An 18,006-nucleotide genomic window follows, 5' to 3' on the forward strand; every position below is an offset into this window, starting at 1 on the left:
CCATGGGGCTTTTCCAGCTGCTGGTGATGGATCTTGGTGATGGACCCAGCAATCCTGGGTGTTCCTTGTGGACCACATCACTCCGGTCTGTTGCTCCATCATCAAACGGTGCTCTCCTTGTGTGTCTGTGTCTGCGTCTCTTCTCTTTTTATAAGACACCAGTCATACTGGACTAGGGTCCACCCTAATGACCTCATCTTAACTTCATTGCATCTACAAAGACCCTATTAAGTTACATTCACAGGGACTGAGGGGTAGGACTTCCATGTATCTATTTGAGGGACACAATTCCACTCATGTCAGGAGGACATCAATTCTAACAGGTACTTCTGTTTTGAACTGACTTCTGAATCTCCCACTTTTACTTATTTGACTGTAAAAATCCAGTTGACTGTTTCTATCTTTATGTTTTTCTGGGGGGTTTAAGGGGACAGGGTCTTTCTCTGTTGCCCAGGCTGGAATGCAGTGGCACAATCATAGCTCACGGCAGCCTTGACCTCCCGGGCTCAGATGATTCTCCTACCTCAGCCTCACAAGCAGCTGGGACCACAGGCCATGGACCACCACACTGCAATAATTTTTATTTTATTTTTTTGTAGAGATAGGGCCTCACTATATTGCCCAAGTTGGTCTCCAACTTCTGGACTCAAGTGATCCTCCCACATTGGCCTCCCATATTGCCACTTTTTGATTGACTTCTAGATTCCTAGGCTGTTGTTTTTATGCTGAAATTGATATTCCCAACTTTTGAGCCTCTGTTGTAACTTCTTGGCTTAAACCTTGATCTAAACTGTTCTCAGTCTTAGCCATTTCATTTCTTCAAACCAATTTTATTGCTGTTCATGTCTTAGTGTGACAGAGAATTTATTATAAAAAGCCTAACATTTATTATAAAAGTAAGAATTTATTGTAAAAGTAAGTAGCTATTTCAGAAATAGCAGATCAAATGCTCTTTAAAATTATCTTTTGAGATTTACATCATGGAAAGTTATGGGCAATAATAAACTGACATCAAGAGAGTCATCTCTGACCAAAAGATTGAAAGAATGGCTTCACGTGGAGTTAGGCAGCATCAACAGGTTTGAGTGAAATGCAGAGTTTTCCAACTTTCAGCCACTATTTATTTATAGGTTCTTCAGGGTATGGTCCTCTAGCTCCTGGGCAGCTGTTCCCTGGAGCAGCAGGCATCCTTGACATCTGATATTTCCAGCTGCTTGTGCTTCCTACCTATTGACTTCAGTGTGTTATACAAATATTCTCTATGCACATCACAATGGGAAAAGGTTGGGTAGCACTGTAGCAAATGGTGTTAACATATCTAACAAAAGTAAGAATCAGTCAGCAACCAGGTGGTCTATCTGGAAGCAGTATGAGGAGTTTGAGGAAAAGGTTGGTGATCCACCTTCACTTCCTTACCCGTCATTGATTCCCTATCCTCTGCAATCCAGCTCTGTATCATCAAAGGCCCTGAGCTTGCTCTTATTGCCATCACTAACCACCTCCTTATTGTTAATATGGTGACCAGTTTTAAAGAAAAGAAATTAATTGTGGCAAAAAACATATAACATAAATTTTGCCATCTTGATCATTTTTGTTGTGGCTGTTGCTGTTATTTGAGACAGGGTCTCACTCTGTTGCCCAGGTTGAAATGTAATGGCATGATCAGAGTTCACTGAAGCCTTGATCTCTTGGGCTCAAGCAATCCTTTCACCTCAGCCACCTAAGTAGCTGTGACTACAGGTATGCACCACCATGTCTACGCTAATTTTTTGTATTTTTAGTAGAGACAGGGTGTTGCCACGTTGTCCAGGCTGATCTCACACTCCTGGGTTCAAGCAATCCGCCTACCTTGGCCTCCCAAAGCTTTGGGATTACAGGCATGACCCACCACGCCCAGCCCCATCTTAATCATTTTAAGTGTACAGTTCAGTAGTGTTAAATAGTCACATTGTTGTACAACAGATCTCCAGAACTTTTTCATCTTTCAAAATGGAAACTCTGTACCCATTGAACAACAGCTCCCTTTTCCTCCTCTCCCCAGCCCCTGGCAACTATCATTCTGTCTTCTGTTTCTCTGAATTTGACTACTTTAGATAAACTCGTATAAAGAGAAATCATACATAGTTTGTCTTTTTGTGACTGGCTTATTTCACTTAGCATAATGTCCTCAAGGTTCATCCATGTGTATCATGTGTCAGTTTTATGCATTTTTAAGGCTGAATGATACTGCATTGTGTGTAGATACCACATTTTGTTTATCTATTCATCCACTGGTGGATACTACGGTTGCTTCCACCTTCTGATTATTGTGAAAAATACTACAATGAACATGTATGTGCAAGTATCTCTGACATTCTATTTTCATTTCTTTTGGATATACATACCCAGAAGTGCATTATATCATATGACAATGCTATGTTTAATTTTTTTAGGAACTGCCATACTGTTTTCCGCAACAGCAACACCATTTTATATTCTCATCAACAATGTACAAATGTTGCAATTTTTTCACATTCTTGCCAAACAGTTTTTTTGATAGTGGCCATCCTAATAAAGTGATACCTCATTGTGGTTTCTATTTGTATTTTTCTAATGATTAGTGATGTTGAACGTCTTTTCATCTACTTGGCCATTTGTGTATCTTCTTTAGATAAATGTCAATTTAAGCACTTTACCTATTTTTAAAATAGATTATTTGTATTTTTGTTGTTGAGCTATAGGGGCTCTTTCATGTTGTCAATATTAACTCCTTATCAGACATATGATTTGGAAATATTTTCTACAATCCCATAGGTTGGCTTTTCACTCTACTGATTGTTTCCTTTGATGTACAAGTGTTTTTAAGCTTAATGCAGTCCCCTATTTTTGCTTTTGCTGTCTGGCCATATCCAATAAATCACTGACAATTCCAATGTCGTGAAGCTTTTGCCTTGTTTTCTTCTAGGAGCTTTATGGTTTTAGGTCTTTTGTTAAGGTCCTTAAACCATTTTGAGTTAATTTTTATATGTGATACAAGGTAAGGGCCAAACTTCATTCTTTTGTGTGTGGGCTATCCAATTTTTCAACACCATTTGTTGAAGAGACTGCCCTTTCCCCACAGTGTGGTCTTGACACCACTGTTGAAGATTATTTCACTATATATGTGAGGGTTTATTTGTGGCCTCTCTATTCTGTTCCACTGGTCTATATGTGTATCTTTATGCCAGTATCATACTGTTTTGATTACTGTATCTTTGTAATATGTTTTGAAATAAGGAAGTATGATGTCTTCAAGTTTGTTTTCCTTTTTCAGAATTGTTTTGGCTATTTGATATCCCTTGGGATTTCATATGAATTTTAAGATTTCTATATCTGCAAAAAATGCCGTTGGATTTTTGAGAAGGATTGCATTGAATCTGTAGATTACTTTGGGTGGTATGAACATTTTAACAATATTAAGTCTTCCAGTCCTTCAACACAGAATGTATTTTCACTTGTTCCTCAACTTACGATGGGGTTTCATCTGGATAAACTCATTAAAAGTTGAAAATACTGTAAGTTAAAAGTGCATTTTTCTGACTTATGATATTTTCAATTTACCATGAGTGTTTCTGGATGTAATTCCATCATAAGTTAAGGAGCATACTGAGTGTGTATCTGTTTTGCACTGTCATAAAAATCAGAAAATTGTAAGTTGCTGGGTTAGGTGGTTCATGCCTACAATCCCAGCATTTTGGGAGGCTGAGGCAGGTGAATCACTTGAGGTCAGGAGTTCAAGACCAGCCTGGCCAACAAGATGAAACCTTGTCTCTACTGAAAATACAAAAATTAGTTGGGTTTGGTGGTGCATGCCTGTAACCCGAGTTACTTGGGAGGCTGAGGCAGGAGAATCACTTGAACCTGGGAGGCAGAGGTTGCAGTGAGCAGAAGATCATGCTACTGCACTCCAGCCTAAGGAACAGGTTGAGACTCTGTCTAAAAAAAGAAAAATTGTTAAGTAGACTCATTGTAAGTCAGAATTCACCTTTATTTGTGGCTTCTTTAAGTTCTTTCCTCAGTATTTTATAGTTTTCAGGGTATGTGTCTTTTGCCTGCTAGGTTAAGTTTATTCCTAAGTATTTTATTCTTTTTCATGCTACTGCAAATGGGATCGCTTTCCATAGTGACTGTTTTTTTTGACCTCTCTGAAGTCTTTGAGATTGTTGAACAAGCCTCTCTCTTGAAACTCTTTCACCTTTTGATTTTGATGACAAACCTATTCTTTCCTTTTACCTCTTGTGCTGTGACTTAGGTATGATAATACACATTTTGGTTCCTCCTCACTGGTTCATACCATGTATTTATTACCCCTTAGGGAACCATCCTTCCCTTGGTAAATTCAGGCTCACTAAAGGCTTAAATTACCATCTGCATGTTGATTTTGCTCCTTTTCAGTATCTGTTTCAGCCTAGACATTCCACCTAAACTTTAAACTTTATATCTCTCCATAGACATTGTCTCATAGATATTTCCCAGGCATCTCAGGGAAAATATGACCAATCTTCTTCCCCCCCCCAAAACCCCAAATAAACAAAACTCTCATTTCTTCTTTCTCTTGTATTTCTTCTGCATCAGTGATTAAAGAAATCTAGAAATCTGGGTGACATCCCTGTGTCCTGGTTTTTCTCCCTTCCTATATCTAATTTGTCACTAAATCCTCTTCTCCACCACTTCCAATATTCTCTCATTCTGATTTCCTTTTGTTCAAGCTGCCATCACCACTTGCCTCAAGAACGGATTCTTCCATCTCCAGTCTAGGTGCTCTCCATTTCATTTCATACTGACACCAAAATGTAGGTATGATTATGACACCCTGTGCATAAATGCCATCAGAATAATACCAAGATGCTTAGTGCTGCTCAAGCATTTCCTGTGCTGGTATCTGCTTATTTTTCCAGCTCACAATTTTCTCTCTTGCTCTACACATTAGCCACAGCAAACTCTTAGTGTTCACAAAGCCACTCTGTTTTTTTCCCAACTAAGAAAGAGTCTGCAGTTCCCCTGGTCTTCAGTACCCTTCTTCATGCCATCTTCCTCCAATCCTCTTCACCTGGATTAGCACTACTCAACCTCCAGATTTCAGTCTGCACCTGCTTGTGAGAAAATGTCCCTGATTTCAGTCTGCTTTAGATGTTTTCTGTGTGCTTCCAAAACATTATTCTTATAATGATCACCACTGAACCCAAACTGCCTGTTTACTTGTCTCTTTCTGCCACTGGCTCGTGAGTTATTTTTGAGGGTAGAAACAGTGTCCTGACCATCACCTGTCCCTAGCCCCGACACAATATCTATAGGATAGTAGATGAGTGTCCAGACCCCAGTTTCACAGAATGAATAGATTTAGTTTCTGGGTCACTAATATCTCAACTGTAAAAGAGATATCTCAGATGATCTCAGCCTATCTTAGCCTATGTCATTATGCATTTTAAAAAATATTTTTATTTATTTATTTTTAGATTTTACTTTAAATACCCGGATACATGTGCAGAATGTGCAGGTTTGTTACATAGGCTTACATGTGCCATGGTGGTTTGCTGCACCTATCAAACCATCATCTATGTAACTGAATCACACAACCTTTCTCCCCTCCCTCTCCATCCTGATTCCTGGCTCACTAAGCCATAGTCTGATTATAATTTGGCTTCTTCTTTGAATACCCACAGGGAGAAAATATGCTGATGTAAAAAATGGATAAGCATCTCATCCAATCCACAACTAGCTAGATATGCTTTTCATCATAAAGGAAGGAGGTGGTTCTCTGCAGGCAGCGTAGCCTCTTTCAGCAAGGACATTGGTTTAGTGTCAGACAGCCTTTGTGGCCCTGACTCAGGCACATATGAAGTGCGTGGACTTGGGCAAGAAATTCACTCCCCTGAATGTTAATTGTCACGTCTTTAATATTTAGGATTAAATGTGATAATTTAACATAAAGTAGCCTACACAAGGCAGTTCTCAATAGATAGCATTTGCTCCTGTAGTAGCTATGTCAGTCTTTTAAAGTTACATAAGTTTGAGTTCATTCATGAGAGGCTGACAAAATGCAGAGAAGATTGAAGATTCAACTAACACCAGGAGATGCAACCAGTGTTCAGCTGAATGGCATCTTCCAGCAGCATCCCTGTCACCTTGCTACCACCCTCAATCTGAAATGAACTCAATATAGGCGACAAAATGGAGACGCAAATGAGAGCTTCAGGGTGTGTTAGGCAAGATTCTCCAGAGAAACAGGGCCAATAAAATATACATCATGATTGATTGTAAGGTATTGTCTCATGTAATGATGGAGGCTGGTAAGTCCCACCATCTGCCATCTTCAAGCTGGAGACCTCTGGAAGCCAGGGCAACAGTTCAAAGGCCTAAGAACCAGGCTTCCCGAGGGCAGGAGAAGGTTGTTTACATGGTGCAGGCAATGAGACAGACAGCAAATTTAGTCTTCCTCCACCTTTTTGTTCTATCCGGGCCCTCAAAGCTTTGGAAGTGGCTCGACGAAATTGGGGAAGAGGGTCTGCTTTACTCAGTCTACCAATTTAAATGCAAATCTTTCCAGAACCACCTGACAGAGGCACCCAGAAACAATGTTTTACCAGCTATCTGGGCATCTGTTAGCCCAGTCAAGGTGACACATAAAATCAACGATCACGCAGCTTAAGGCTAAACAAAAACATTCACCTGGAGATCATACTTTAACAAAAGAGAATATAAGATATTTATGGTTTTTGTTTTTAAAAAAATCACAGTCAATAAGAGAGGAAAGCTTCTTAATAAATAATATCTACCCACCACTATGCAGCGGACTCTAGCAAAGACCAACCATCATCAAATTGGAACCAGGATTTAAGTGAGACTGGATACAGAGCTGGGGAAACCGTTTTCAATTTCACAGCTCTGAATTTAATCTAAACAGACTATCTATACTTCCCTTTTCAATGCTTCTTCCCCTCAGGCTTTTCCATGGGGTTTTTCTTCCCTCAAAGTTTAATGAATTTTATACTGCTTAAAAGAAAACCCTTCATATCTGTCTTGCACTGAATTTGCAAAAATCATTAAAGATGCAAGAATTATCTTCATATTCAAACCTTGCAAAACTCTGTCTACATTCTCCAGTGTCATTCCTGCATCACTTGAGCTTCATGGTCATCAACTCTTACTGTTCAGAGAAGTTTTAGGTCAAGGGTTGTGTTGTAGCCTCTATACCAACTGACTTATCAGGAATCTCCTCAGCTTACCACAATCATACATTCACAATCTCTCATTTTTAGTCAATTTTTAAATGTCATGCAGAAACAATGTTATATATATGTATAAATATTAAATATAAAATATAATTTTTATATACGTTATGCATATATAGCACACATTATATAATTTATGTCATGTATTACTTATAATTTTATATTTAATATATACATATAGTTATTACATATATGTAATACAAAATAACTTTTGTATTTAATGTATGATATACACATATATGTTACATATATTACATATATGTAATAATATATATACACACACACACACATATATATATTTTTCCCAGGTCTCTGTATTGGCTTTTGGGGATGCTGAAAAGAGAAATACGGTTTCAGTGTAATTCAATATGGGGATCATGTAAATGATGGCAGCTATGAAAAGATTATGCTGCCCTATTGCTATTAGGAAACAGTTGTGTCCTATATACAACACACAGGGAGGGCAATAGAGGAATTTCATATGGTTACATGATTGAGGTGAGTTTTTGGAACACAATTGCAAGAAGTGACAAAGGAAAAGCCATAGAGGTGACCATCACAGCACACACTGGTGATATCTTGGAGAGGGGGTGATGGGAATAAACACATAAGAGCCTCTCAAAATTTGTGTCCAAAAAGCCCTTTTATTTTCTCCCCTGGATTCTAAAACCTAAACATTTTTCCTGCCAAGATGCCTTGATTAAGCAATAAGAAATTCATTGTATCTTTAAACAAATTTGCTTAAAGGAAAGTATGTATGAAAACACTGCAGAACTATAGTATTAAGGAAACCGTGCTGCCACTTAGAATTTTCAGATTTCCAGCTAAAAGTATTAAACTTGACATTTTATTTAGCAGGTGCGGGCTTATCTAAGGTAAATGCACAATTCTCTTCCAGCTTCCTGAAGTATTAAAAATGACACCATAGCTTTTCCTGAGGACCCCTAGAGCTCAGCAGTCCTTGGCTAGAAACTACCCCTGATGCACACAGAGGTTGCAAAGAAAAATAATGGGAAAAGACATACAGTGTCTTTTCTCCTTCAGGAGAACACAGGCCCACCGACAATCTATCATGCAGCCCATGCCTGCCCTCAGGGAGCTTCTGAGGGGAAGGCCATGACTTTTGGCCACTGATGTACACACATTCTTAACTCTGGATTTGGCCACATTCCTGTACCTTTATCCCTGTGTTATATTCATACTCTTTATTTCATATCTGGTGTTTTCCCATTATAATTTCTTCACTAGTACCTTTTCACTTTCTACCACCATCTCACACCTTTAGCTTAAGGGCAGCCTCTCCTCTCCCCAGCACGAGGGCTGCTTCTTCTTCCTCTATTGAGCCCTACTGAGTGCTGCATGTTAACAACCTCATTTATTATTACTGTTATTATTTGAGATGAAGTCTCACTCTGTCACCCAGGCTGGAGTGCAGTGGTGCGATCTCAACTCACTGCAAGCTCTGCCTCCCGGGTTCACGCTATTCTCCCGCCTCAGCCTCCCGAGTAGCTGGCACTACAGGCGCCACCACCATGCCCGGCTAATTTTTTTGTTTTTTGAATTTTTAGTAGAGACGGGGTTTCACCATGTTAGCAAGGATGGTCTCGATCTCCTGACCTGGTGATCTGCCCACCTCGGCCTCCCAAAGTGCTGGGAGTGCTGGGATTATAGGTGTGAGCCACTGCACCAGGGCAATACCCCCATTTTAGAGGTAACTGCCACTGGCTTTTATTATTATTGAAAAAAATCTATGAACCAACTTTTATATATTAACACAGTTAAAAACATATCGATACTAAAAGACATTAAAGTCACTAAAACGTTGCTATGCTAAGCTGTTATGTAGGTGTCTGAGGAGGATCATCACTCCAAGAAGATCATTGAGAAATGGCACCTTGAGTGGTGTTTGCCATCATGCAGCAAGGCTGTAACTCCCATGGCTCTGATTCGATCCTCTGGGTTCTGAGAGGAAACGAAGAACTAATCTGGATAGTTTTAATGACTGGGTTGCTGCATTCACCGCTATTCCTCAGAAACTGTCCTTCATTCTAACAGTTACTTGGTGAATATGATGATGCCTTTGTTATCTACAACATCATTATTTATAAACAAATAATTCATAGTTCTATGAGTGAGTCTCAACAGTATGCATGACTCATGTTTGGCCTTTATATAGCTTTAGTTTGAATCAATACAGTTTAGAGGTTAAGAACGTGGGCTTTTGGTCCAAACTGCCTAGGTTCAAATTCTAGCTCTGACATTTGTTGGCTGTGCAACGTTGAGCAAGTTACTTAACCTCTCTGTGTCTTAGTTTCCTCATCCGTAAGATGGACATAATAATAATACCTGCATTGAATGGGTTGTTTCGAAAAATAGGTGAAAACATAAAACACTTGATACTGAGCTAGGATTCAATCAATGTCACCATAGCTATGAGAATCTACAGACTGGCAGAAATGGTAAAAGAAGCAAAAAGTTTGAACAGAGCAAAGATGGAATTTGGAATGCATAGGGCTTTCTGAAACATGAAACATTAAGAAAATCAAACACTTTTTTTGAACATTTCCTCCACTCTACTATCTGGGAATAGTAAAAATAGGGTATGTAAGTTTAAATCTTAAGGAAAGGATTTGTACATGGACAACTGAAACAAATATTTAGGGTAACAATTTTACTGTTTTTTAAAAGAATCTGTAAAAGACAGCCTAAAGTTTGAGGTATCCACATTACTATGCGTATATATGAAAGTGCACTCGTGTGAATGGGTGTGTTCTTAAAAATATGCAAAAGAGCCCTACCTTAAAGGCCAAGATCACTGACAATAAGAAAAATCAGGGGGATAAAAAATGACACAGTTGTTAAAAACTAGTGAAAACACAAAACATAATCATACAACAATGAGAGAAAGTTAACCAGGAACACTTTAACTTAGTTTAATAATATTTGCTCTAATGAATTTCAGGTTCAATGAGTTTCAAGTATGAAATTAATAGAAGAATTTAATAGCTGTGTAGTTTCAGTCCAACCATGAATAAAGAAGAGTGTAAAAAGTACTAACAAAAATGGAATTGCTGTGTTATGATTGGAGTTTTCAATGCCCAAATACCCAGAGTATATGGTCCAAATTGTAGGCTAGTGCAATTGGATAACGCATTCTGATATACAGAATTTCCAGAAACACAAAGCTTCACTAATATCTAGCAAGTGATTAAAAGCCACTTTTATAAATAATGACATTTACTCAAAGTGAAGAGCCATATAGTTTATGAAAACTTTATAGTCCAGAAAGAATTATTGTTGGTTTTTTTTACTTCGGGTCAGATATGAAATGCCTATTGTGACCATTAGATATATAGATGACAACAAATGTAAGTAGGCTACGCATATACGTGTATATAAAAATAAGTTAAAATGTTGAAAAAAATTAACACTGCAAAATATCCGTAGGTTTGAATTCATAATCCTGAAAAAATTGCTACATACACGTTTATTTTGTTGCTTTCCAGCAGAAAAATTATTTTACAAATGTGGGCTGGAGTTATACGGTTATTTAAAAGCATATGGAACCTGGCAGTAGCACTAGCTAGACATAAATTGGATATTTTAAATTTTATCTATAGAATACATATTGTAACGTACTCTCTGAGGATAGTACATATCTGTGCATAACAAACACGGCATGAAGGAAAGGCTACAGCTAAATACCAGATTTGTAAAGCATGGACTAAAGTGATGCTACAGCAGATTTTATTGGTCATGTCTAATTACAAAATACCAGATTTGTAAAGCATGGACTAAAGTGATGCTACAGCAGTAGATTTTATTGGTCATGTCTAATTACAATTTTGAACTCACCTATTAGATATTTTTTCTGCAACTAGAAGCCACACAAAGTATTTTCATTGATGGCATAAAGGGATGTCCCAACTCTTATTTGAAGAACCTATCACTGCTGCCACAGAGTGAAAAGACATGGAAGAAATCATCTCCAGCAGAGCCGGGAAGATGCCCATTTGCCTGGGCAGCTGTAGGATGGTAAAGAACTCAAAACCTTTCTTGGTATGCTCTGAGTGGGAATCTTCACAACAATGTTTTATTTTTTTCCCTTATTGATAGCCTCTGTTAAAAGCATAGGCTTTAAAGATAAGAGTGATACAATGAAATGCCTAACCTGATCATGAGATAGATAAAAAAAATTTTAAATAGGTTATACTTTTTGCTTTGTTAAAAATAGAGAGCTTTGGAAAATTCTGAACATGGAGGGCCTGCTTACAATTCCGAAGAGAAAGTTTAAGAGCCATGGTTCTGTCAACGTTATAACAGCTGTGGTTCTGTCAACATTCTAACAGTTGGGTAGAGTTTGGTAGTTAACATCTCAACTATTCTCTCAGTGTTGGGGAGGGTGATACAAGAACGTTCCACCCGTTGTCCCACTCCTCTTGCGAGCTCTTCTTCTCAAAGGGTCTGTACTCTTTGATAGAGCCAAATATTCAAGCCAAATATCCTCCATGCCACAGAAACTATGGGAATGATTGACTATACCTGTAATTCTCCTGCCATTAAGAACATAGCATTCACCTATTTCTAGTTTCATTTTTTGGGGTATACTTTTCACCATGATGACATCCTGTCTGTTTTCATACATAACTGGGCCCACATTTCATCATTTATTCTACTCTGTTTCTTATACTCACTATGGGCACCCAGACTAAATTCTCCTTTAGTGTCTAGAGACAGGCAGGTTGATTATAATGTTTTTATGATGATGATAAAGGGTATTACATATAATTATGCAAAATGGCAATATGGCATTGAGGTATCTCATTTCCAAACAACCTTCATTTAATGGCAGAAGGAGAACAGTCTCCAAATCCAATTGACCATACTCTGCCCATCTTACTGTTATTCAAAAATAATAAAATGATTCCTAGGATATTTACAGAGTAACAGAAAGTTTCCCTTGTTAGTATTAGATAGAAGTTAAACTTAACACCATTTTACCACCTTGGATAGCCTTAACTTATTAAATTTTATTTTTACTTTGAAGTTCAAACTTTTAATATTGCCTATAAGCAAATGGTTTGCCCCTGTTATTTTTTGCTTTAAAAAAAAAAAAACTCCCATATGTTACTTACTTGTTTAAGCTTCTTTAGGTCTTCATCAAGTTCTAAGTTGTCCAAAATAACAGCAACAAACAAACTCAGAAGGATCTAAAAAATGGTGAAATAACAATGCACATGCCATAAGTATCAAAATGTTACATATATAATATAGTTACCTAAAATATATTGAATATAGAATTCATTAAATGAAAGATAAACATGCAGTTATGAACTATTGCGTAGACATTTCAAGGTATTTATCACAAATACATGAAATGCATATGTTCATTGAAATAATATAAAATACTAATTTGCTTTATGAAGCCAACTTACTTAAAAAGGAAATTAAGATTTTTTGGAACTCAACGATCCCACTTCTGAGATTATTTTCTAAAAAAGTGATCTGAACTATTGATGAAAAGCTTAATATACACAGGTGCTTATTAGAGGGTCGTTTGTAATAAGGAAATATTAGAAATAACATCCACCCGTGCATGAATAGTCAATACAGTTATAGAGATTTATGTGATAAGATGCATGCAGCCATTATAAATTCCCATTGTGGTAGCTACTCTGCAAGATAGCCTCTAGCGTTGTTCTAGACTCCTGGTTCATGCCTTTGTGTAGTCACCTTCGACACTGAATATGGCTGGCCTGTGTCATCAGCAGGCTGCAGAGATGATTGTGTGTGACTTATGAGGCTAGGCAATAAAAGACACTGTGTCTTTACCCTTGGTCTCTCCTAGATCACCTGCTCTGATGGAAGTAGGTGCTATGTTGTGAGGATGCTCAAGCAGCCCTTTGGAGAGGTCCATGTGGTGAGGAACTGAGGCCTCCTGCCAACAGCCACTAGAGTGACCCATTTTGGAAACAGGCACTCCAGCCCTAGTGAAACTTCAAGGTGACTGCAGCTGTAGTCAACATCTTAACTGCAACTTCTTAACACTTTGAACTAGAAACACCCAGCTAAGCCTGTCTCAGATTCCCAAATTTAAGAAACTCATTGAAATAATAAACATCTATTCGCTAGTAGGCTTCTAATGTTCTAATGTGTGGGTAATTTATTACATAGCAATAGATAACTAATACACTAGCGGATTTTTTTTTAACATAGTAGTTTCCATTTATTTTTATTTTTTAAATTATACTTTAAGTTCTAGGGTACATATACACAACATGCAGGTTTGTTACATATGTATACATGCGCCATATTGGTGTACTGCACCTATTAACTCGTCATTTACATTATGTGTATCTCCTAATGCTATCCCTCCCCCCTCCTCCCACCCCACAACAGACCCCGGTGTGTGATGTTCCCCTTCCTGTGTCCAAGTGTTCTCGTTGTTCAATTCCCACCTATGAGTGAGAACATGCATTGTTTGGTTTTCTGTTCTTGAGACAGTTTGCTCAGAAAGACGGTTTCCGGCCACATCCATGTCCCTACAAAGCACATGAACTCATCCTTTTCTATGGCTGCACAGTATTCCATGATGTATATGTGCCACATTTTCTTAAGCCAGTCTGTCACTGATGGACATTTGGGTTGGTTCCAAGTCTTTGCTATTGTGAATAGTGCCACAATAAACACATGTGTGCATGTGTCTTTATAGCAGCATGATTTATAATCTTTTGGGTATATACTCAGTAATGGGATGGCTGGGTCAAATGGTATTTCTAGTTCTAGATCCTTGAGGAATCACCACACTGTCTTCCACAATGGTTGAACTAGTTTACAATCCCATTAACAGTGTAAAAGTGTTCCTATTTCTCCACATCCTCTCCAGCACCTGTTGTTTCCTGACTTTTTAATGATCTCCATTCTAACTGGTGTGAGATGGTACCTCATTGTGGTTTTGATTTGCATTTCTCTGATGGCGACTGATGATGAACAGTTTTTCATGTGTCTGTTGGCTGCATAAATGTCTTCTTTTGAGACGTGTCTGTCCATATCCTTCGCCTGCTTTTTGATGGGGTTGTTTTTTTTTCTTGTAAATATGTTTGAGTTATTTGCAGGTTCTGGATATTAGCTCTTTGTCAGATGAGTAGATTGCAAAAATTTTCTTCCATTCTGTAGGTTGCCTGTTCACTCTGCTGGTAGTTTCTTTTGCTGCACAGAAGCTCTTTAGTTTAATGAGATCCCATTTGTCAATTCTGGCTTTTGTTGCCATTGCTTTTGGTGTTTCAGACACGAAGTCCTTGCCCATGCCTATGTCCTGAATGGTATTGCCTAGGTTTTCTTCTAGGGTTTTTATGGTTTTAGGTCTAACATTTAAGTCTCTAAACCATCTTGAATTAATTTTTGTATAAGGTGTAATGAAGGGATCCAGTTTCAGCTTTCTACATATGGCTAGCCAGTTTTCCCAGCACCATTTATTAAACAGGGAATCCTTTCCCCATCTCTTGTTTTTGTCAGGTTTGTCAAAGATCAGATGACTGTAGATGTGTGGTATTATGTCTGAGGGCTCTATTCTGTTCCGTTGGTCTATATATCTGTTTTGGTACCAGTACCATGCTGTTTTGGTTTCTGTAGCCTTGTAGTATCGTTTGAAGTTAGGTAGCATGATGCCTCCAGCTTTGTTCTTTTGGCTTGGGATTGTCTTAGGCAATGCGTGCTCTTTTTTGGTTCCATATGAACTTTAAAGTAGTTTTTTTCCTATTCTGTGAAGAAAGTCATTGGTAGCTTAATGAGACTGGTATTGAATCTATAAATTACCTCTTTTCACGATATTGATTCACTCTTCCTATCCATGAGCATGGAATGTTCTTCCATTTGTTTGTGTCCTCTTCTATTTCATTGAGCAGTGGTTTGTAGTTCTCCTTGAAGAGGTCCTTCACATCCCTTGTAAGTTGGATTCCTAGGTATTTTCTTCTATTAGAAGGAATTTTTGTGGTGTTGAAAACACTTACATTATAACAGTAAATAAGAGTATATAAATGGTAGAAGCACAACTATGCATATAATGGAGTAATAGAGAAAATGCTTGAAGCAGGTACTTCAGAAATATTAATGGTACTTGCTTTTGTGTATTGGAGTAATACTTTTTTTTCTAAAAATTTTATGATTTTCTGATTTTTTAAAAATGTATGCTTCTTTTAGAACAGGTAAATAAAACAACAAAATAGTATAATTTTTAAAAATATTTTACTTTCTAGTCCCTCTTCAACTTTGAATTTTCTAAAGTCCCACATTCACTTGATCATCTTTTTCATTTCTAACTTATATTTTTCATTTCAGTTTTCTTCTTAATGAATTATTCTCATTTGTTAATATTAGGTGGTTAAGCATGAAGGTCAGAAAGTTGAGATAATTCAGCCAGTGCTAGAGAAGTTATGCAGAAGTTAATGGCTAGCTCTTTTTCAATTTTAATGAGTATATCAACATGATTAAATTGTGATGGGACATGCCTGGCTTGGGACAAATGCCAGTACCCTTCTTTTCAACAGCCATGCCCTTTGGAGTCTTATCAGAGCTTGAAGAAGATACAGAATGATCTAGACTGGAGGGTTTTTAACATCACCATGACTAGTACACCACTGGTAACTGGGCATCAGGCTTATTCTGAACTAGACATGATTCTAAACTGGACATTTTAAAGTTCACTCCATGTTCAGCCCATTTCCCAAAACCTTGATGACAGAAAATAGTATCAGAGGCAGAGTCTACCTTCCCTTGCCTTGATTTCTCACCCCGAATTCTGAGATGTTCACCTGCTGGTTTCCTTCTGCAGGAGGGGATATCTTATACCCTTTCTTTCACCCCTGCGCACTGGAGCAGGCATTGCTCAGTCCTAATTTAATCGGGTTTCCTATCTCTCCAGTGAAAGTGCAAACACGAATCTATAAAAAGGGAGGTCGGAAGGGATCCTGTTCGCCTCCTTTTTCTTAGAGCATTTCCTTTACAAGACTTGGAATTGCAAATTCTTTCCCTTTCCGTTTGAGATGTATATAAATACTTTAAAAAGCCAAATAAGCTTCTTACCAGTTCTACAACCTAAAAGAATGTTTTCCTTGAGGGCTGTCTCCTTGAAGTAACGTAAACATCAAGGAAGACAGAGCCTCCATCTCCCCTTCTCCATGGAGGGTGGGAGTTTAGACATCTGGCTCCAAGTTGTAAACTTACCTACTTGTCACAGAAATATGAGAAGTTTTAACTTTCCTTTGGATAAAGGCAATCAGCTCCCACAGATGGCCACCCCAGTTACCAGGTGAATTTAGGATAAACTATATTTAACAAGTGGTGCTGTCAAGTCTTCTTACTTGAGGACTAGTTATTTCTATTTTGAGAACACGTATGGAAAGCGGTGATATAAAAGAGGGAGGTATTTTCTGCCTCTGTGATCTCTTTAACAGATTGCCAGTGATGTGCATTGCAGCCTGTGTTAGTGCTTATTCAATAAGAAAACTGGGCTTTCTCTCCTCTACCTTTAAGGAGAGGTTTCATGGGTTGGCAGATTTCATTTTTAATTATATCCCCCAAACTGGACAGATGGCAGGCTACTTAAGGACAGCAAGGCTATGTTATTCGATTAAATTCCACAAACAGTTGATTGGACTCTATGGATGTGTGAGGCACTGCCTGGTCAGAAACATAAATACAATATTGCACTCACTGCAATGATGTTTATCACTGAATTAAGCAGACATAGAAGAGAGCACTGTGCTTGGAGTCAGAGAGCTCAGGTAGCAAACAGGCTCTGCCAGCTACAAGCCACGTGGCAACTGCCAGCCCACAGTGAGTTCTGGTGCCCTCATTTGTAAAATATTTAACAATAGCTCAACAAATTGCAGGTTTTTCTTTTCATTTAATTCTCCTCGAGCAACCCTGACGTGTAGTATAGCTATACAATGTCTGAAAATATACAGACGCAAAATTAGTTATGCAAAGCTAAAATAAATGTCTTGGTTTTTCTACAAACGAGTTGAATTTGGTGCACAATCCCTCCATTTCTGTCGGTGGCTGGAAACATCTTGCTACATCAATTCAATTCGGACCTTTAAAGCTCAGTTACTTTTGAATGAATGCTTCTTTTCTTGTTAGGGGTCGTTTAAGATCAAGGTTACCCATGACAAGCTGGGTAATGTGTTCTCCATCCCCCATCGGGGGAACTAATGAGGCTGTATTGGGGGTTTGGAATTTTCTCTCTGCTGACTTGGCCACCATCTCAGCTCCCAAAGCTAAGAGCTGTGATTCCCACTGATGTCCTCTGTATGTGCTTCCTAGAGTACTAGAACATAGTGCACGGCGTTGGTGGCTTCAAACAACAGACATTTATTTGATCACAATTCTGGAGGCCAGAGTCCAAAATTGAGTTGTCGGCAAGACCACACTCTCTCCAAATACCATGGGGGAGAATGGTTCCTTGTCTCTTCCAGCTACTGGTGGCCTCCACTGTCCCTTGGCTTGTGGCTTCGTAACACCAGTCACTTGGCCTTTATCTGCACAAGGCTTTCTCTCTGTGTCTTGTGCTCTTCTGTCTCTTACAAGGACACTTGTCATTGGACTTAGGGCCGACCCAGATAATCCAGGATGATCTCATCACAAGATCCTTAATTTAATTACATCTGCAAAGACCCTTTTTCCAACGAGGTCATGTTCATAGGTTCTGTGGATTAAGCCATGGTCATATCTTTTGGGGAGGCCCATTTAATTCACT

The 18,006-nt window shown here is 38.3% G+C and overlaps 1 protein-coding gene across 8 annotated transcripts in view; it reads right to left on the reverse strand.

The window, feature by feature from the left end:
• Positions 1 to 18,006, reverse strand: part of NALCN (sodium leak channel, non-selective) — a 351,429-nt gene that overhangs the window by 103,399 nt on the left and 230,024 nt on the right. For all 8 annotated transcript variants that reach the window (XM_007960806.3, XM_038007863.2, XM_038007864.2 and 5 more), the window contains one exon: positions 12,386 to 12,460. In XM_007960806.3, coding sequence (XP_007958997.2) covers positions 12,386 to 12,460 — 75 coding nt within the window. The remainder of the gene's footprint in view (positions 1 to 12,385; positions 12,461 to 18,006) is intronic.

The sequence above is a fragment of the Chlorocebus sabaeus genome, chromosome 3 (genome assembly GCF_047675955.1).
Source record: "Chlorocebus sabaeus isolate Y175 chromosome 3, mChlSab1.0.hap1, whole genome shotgun sequence".
In the NCBI taxonomy this organism is placed as follows: Eukaryota; Metazoa; Chordata; class Mammalia; order Primates; family Cercopithecidae; genus Chlorocebus; species Chlorocebus sabaeus.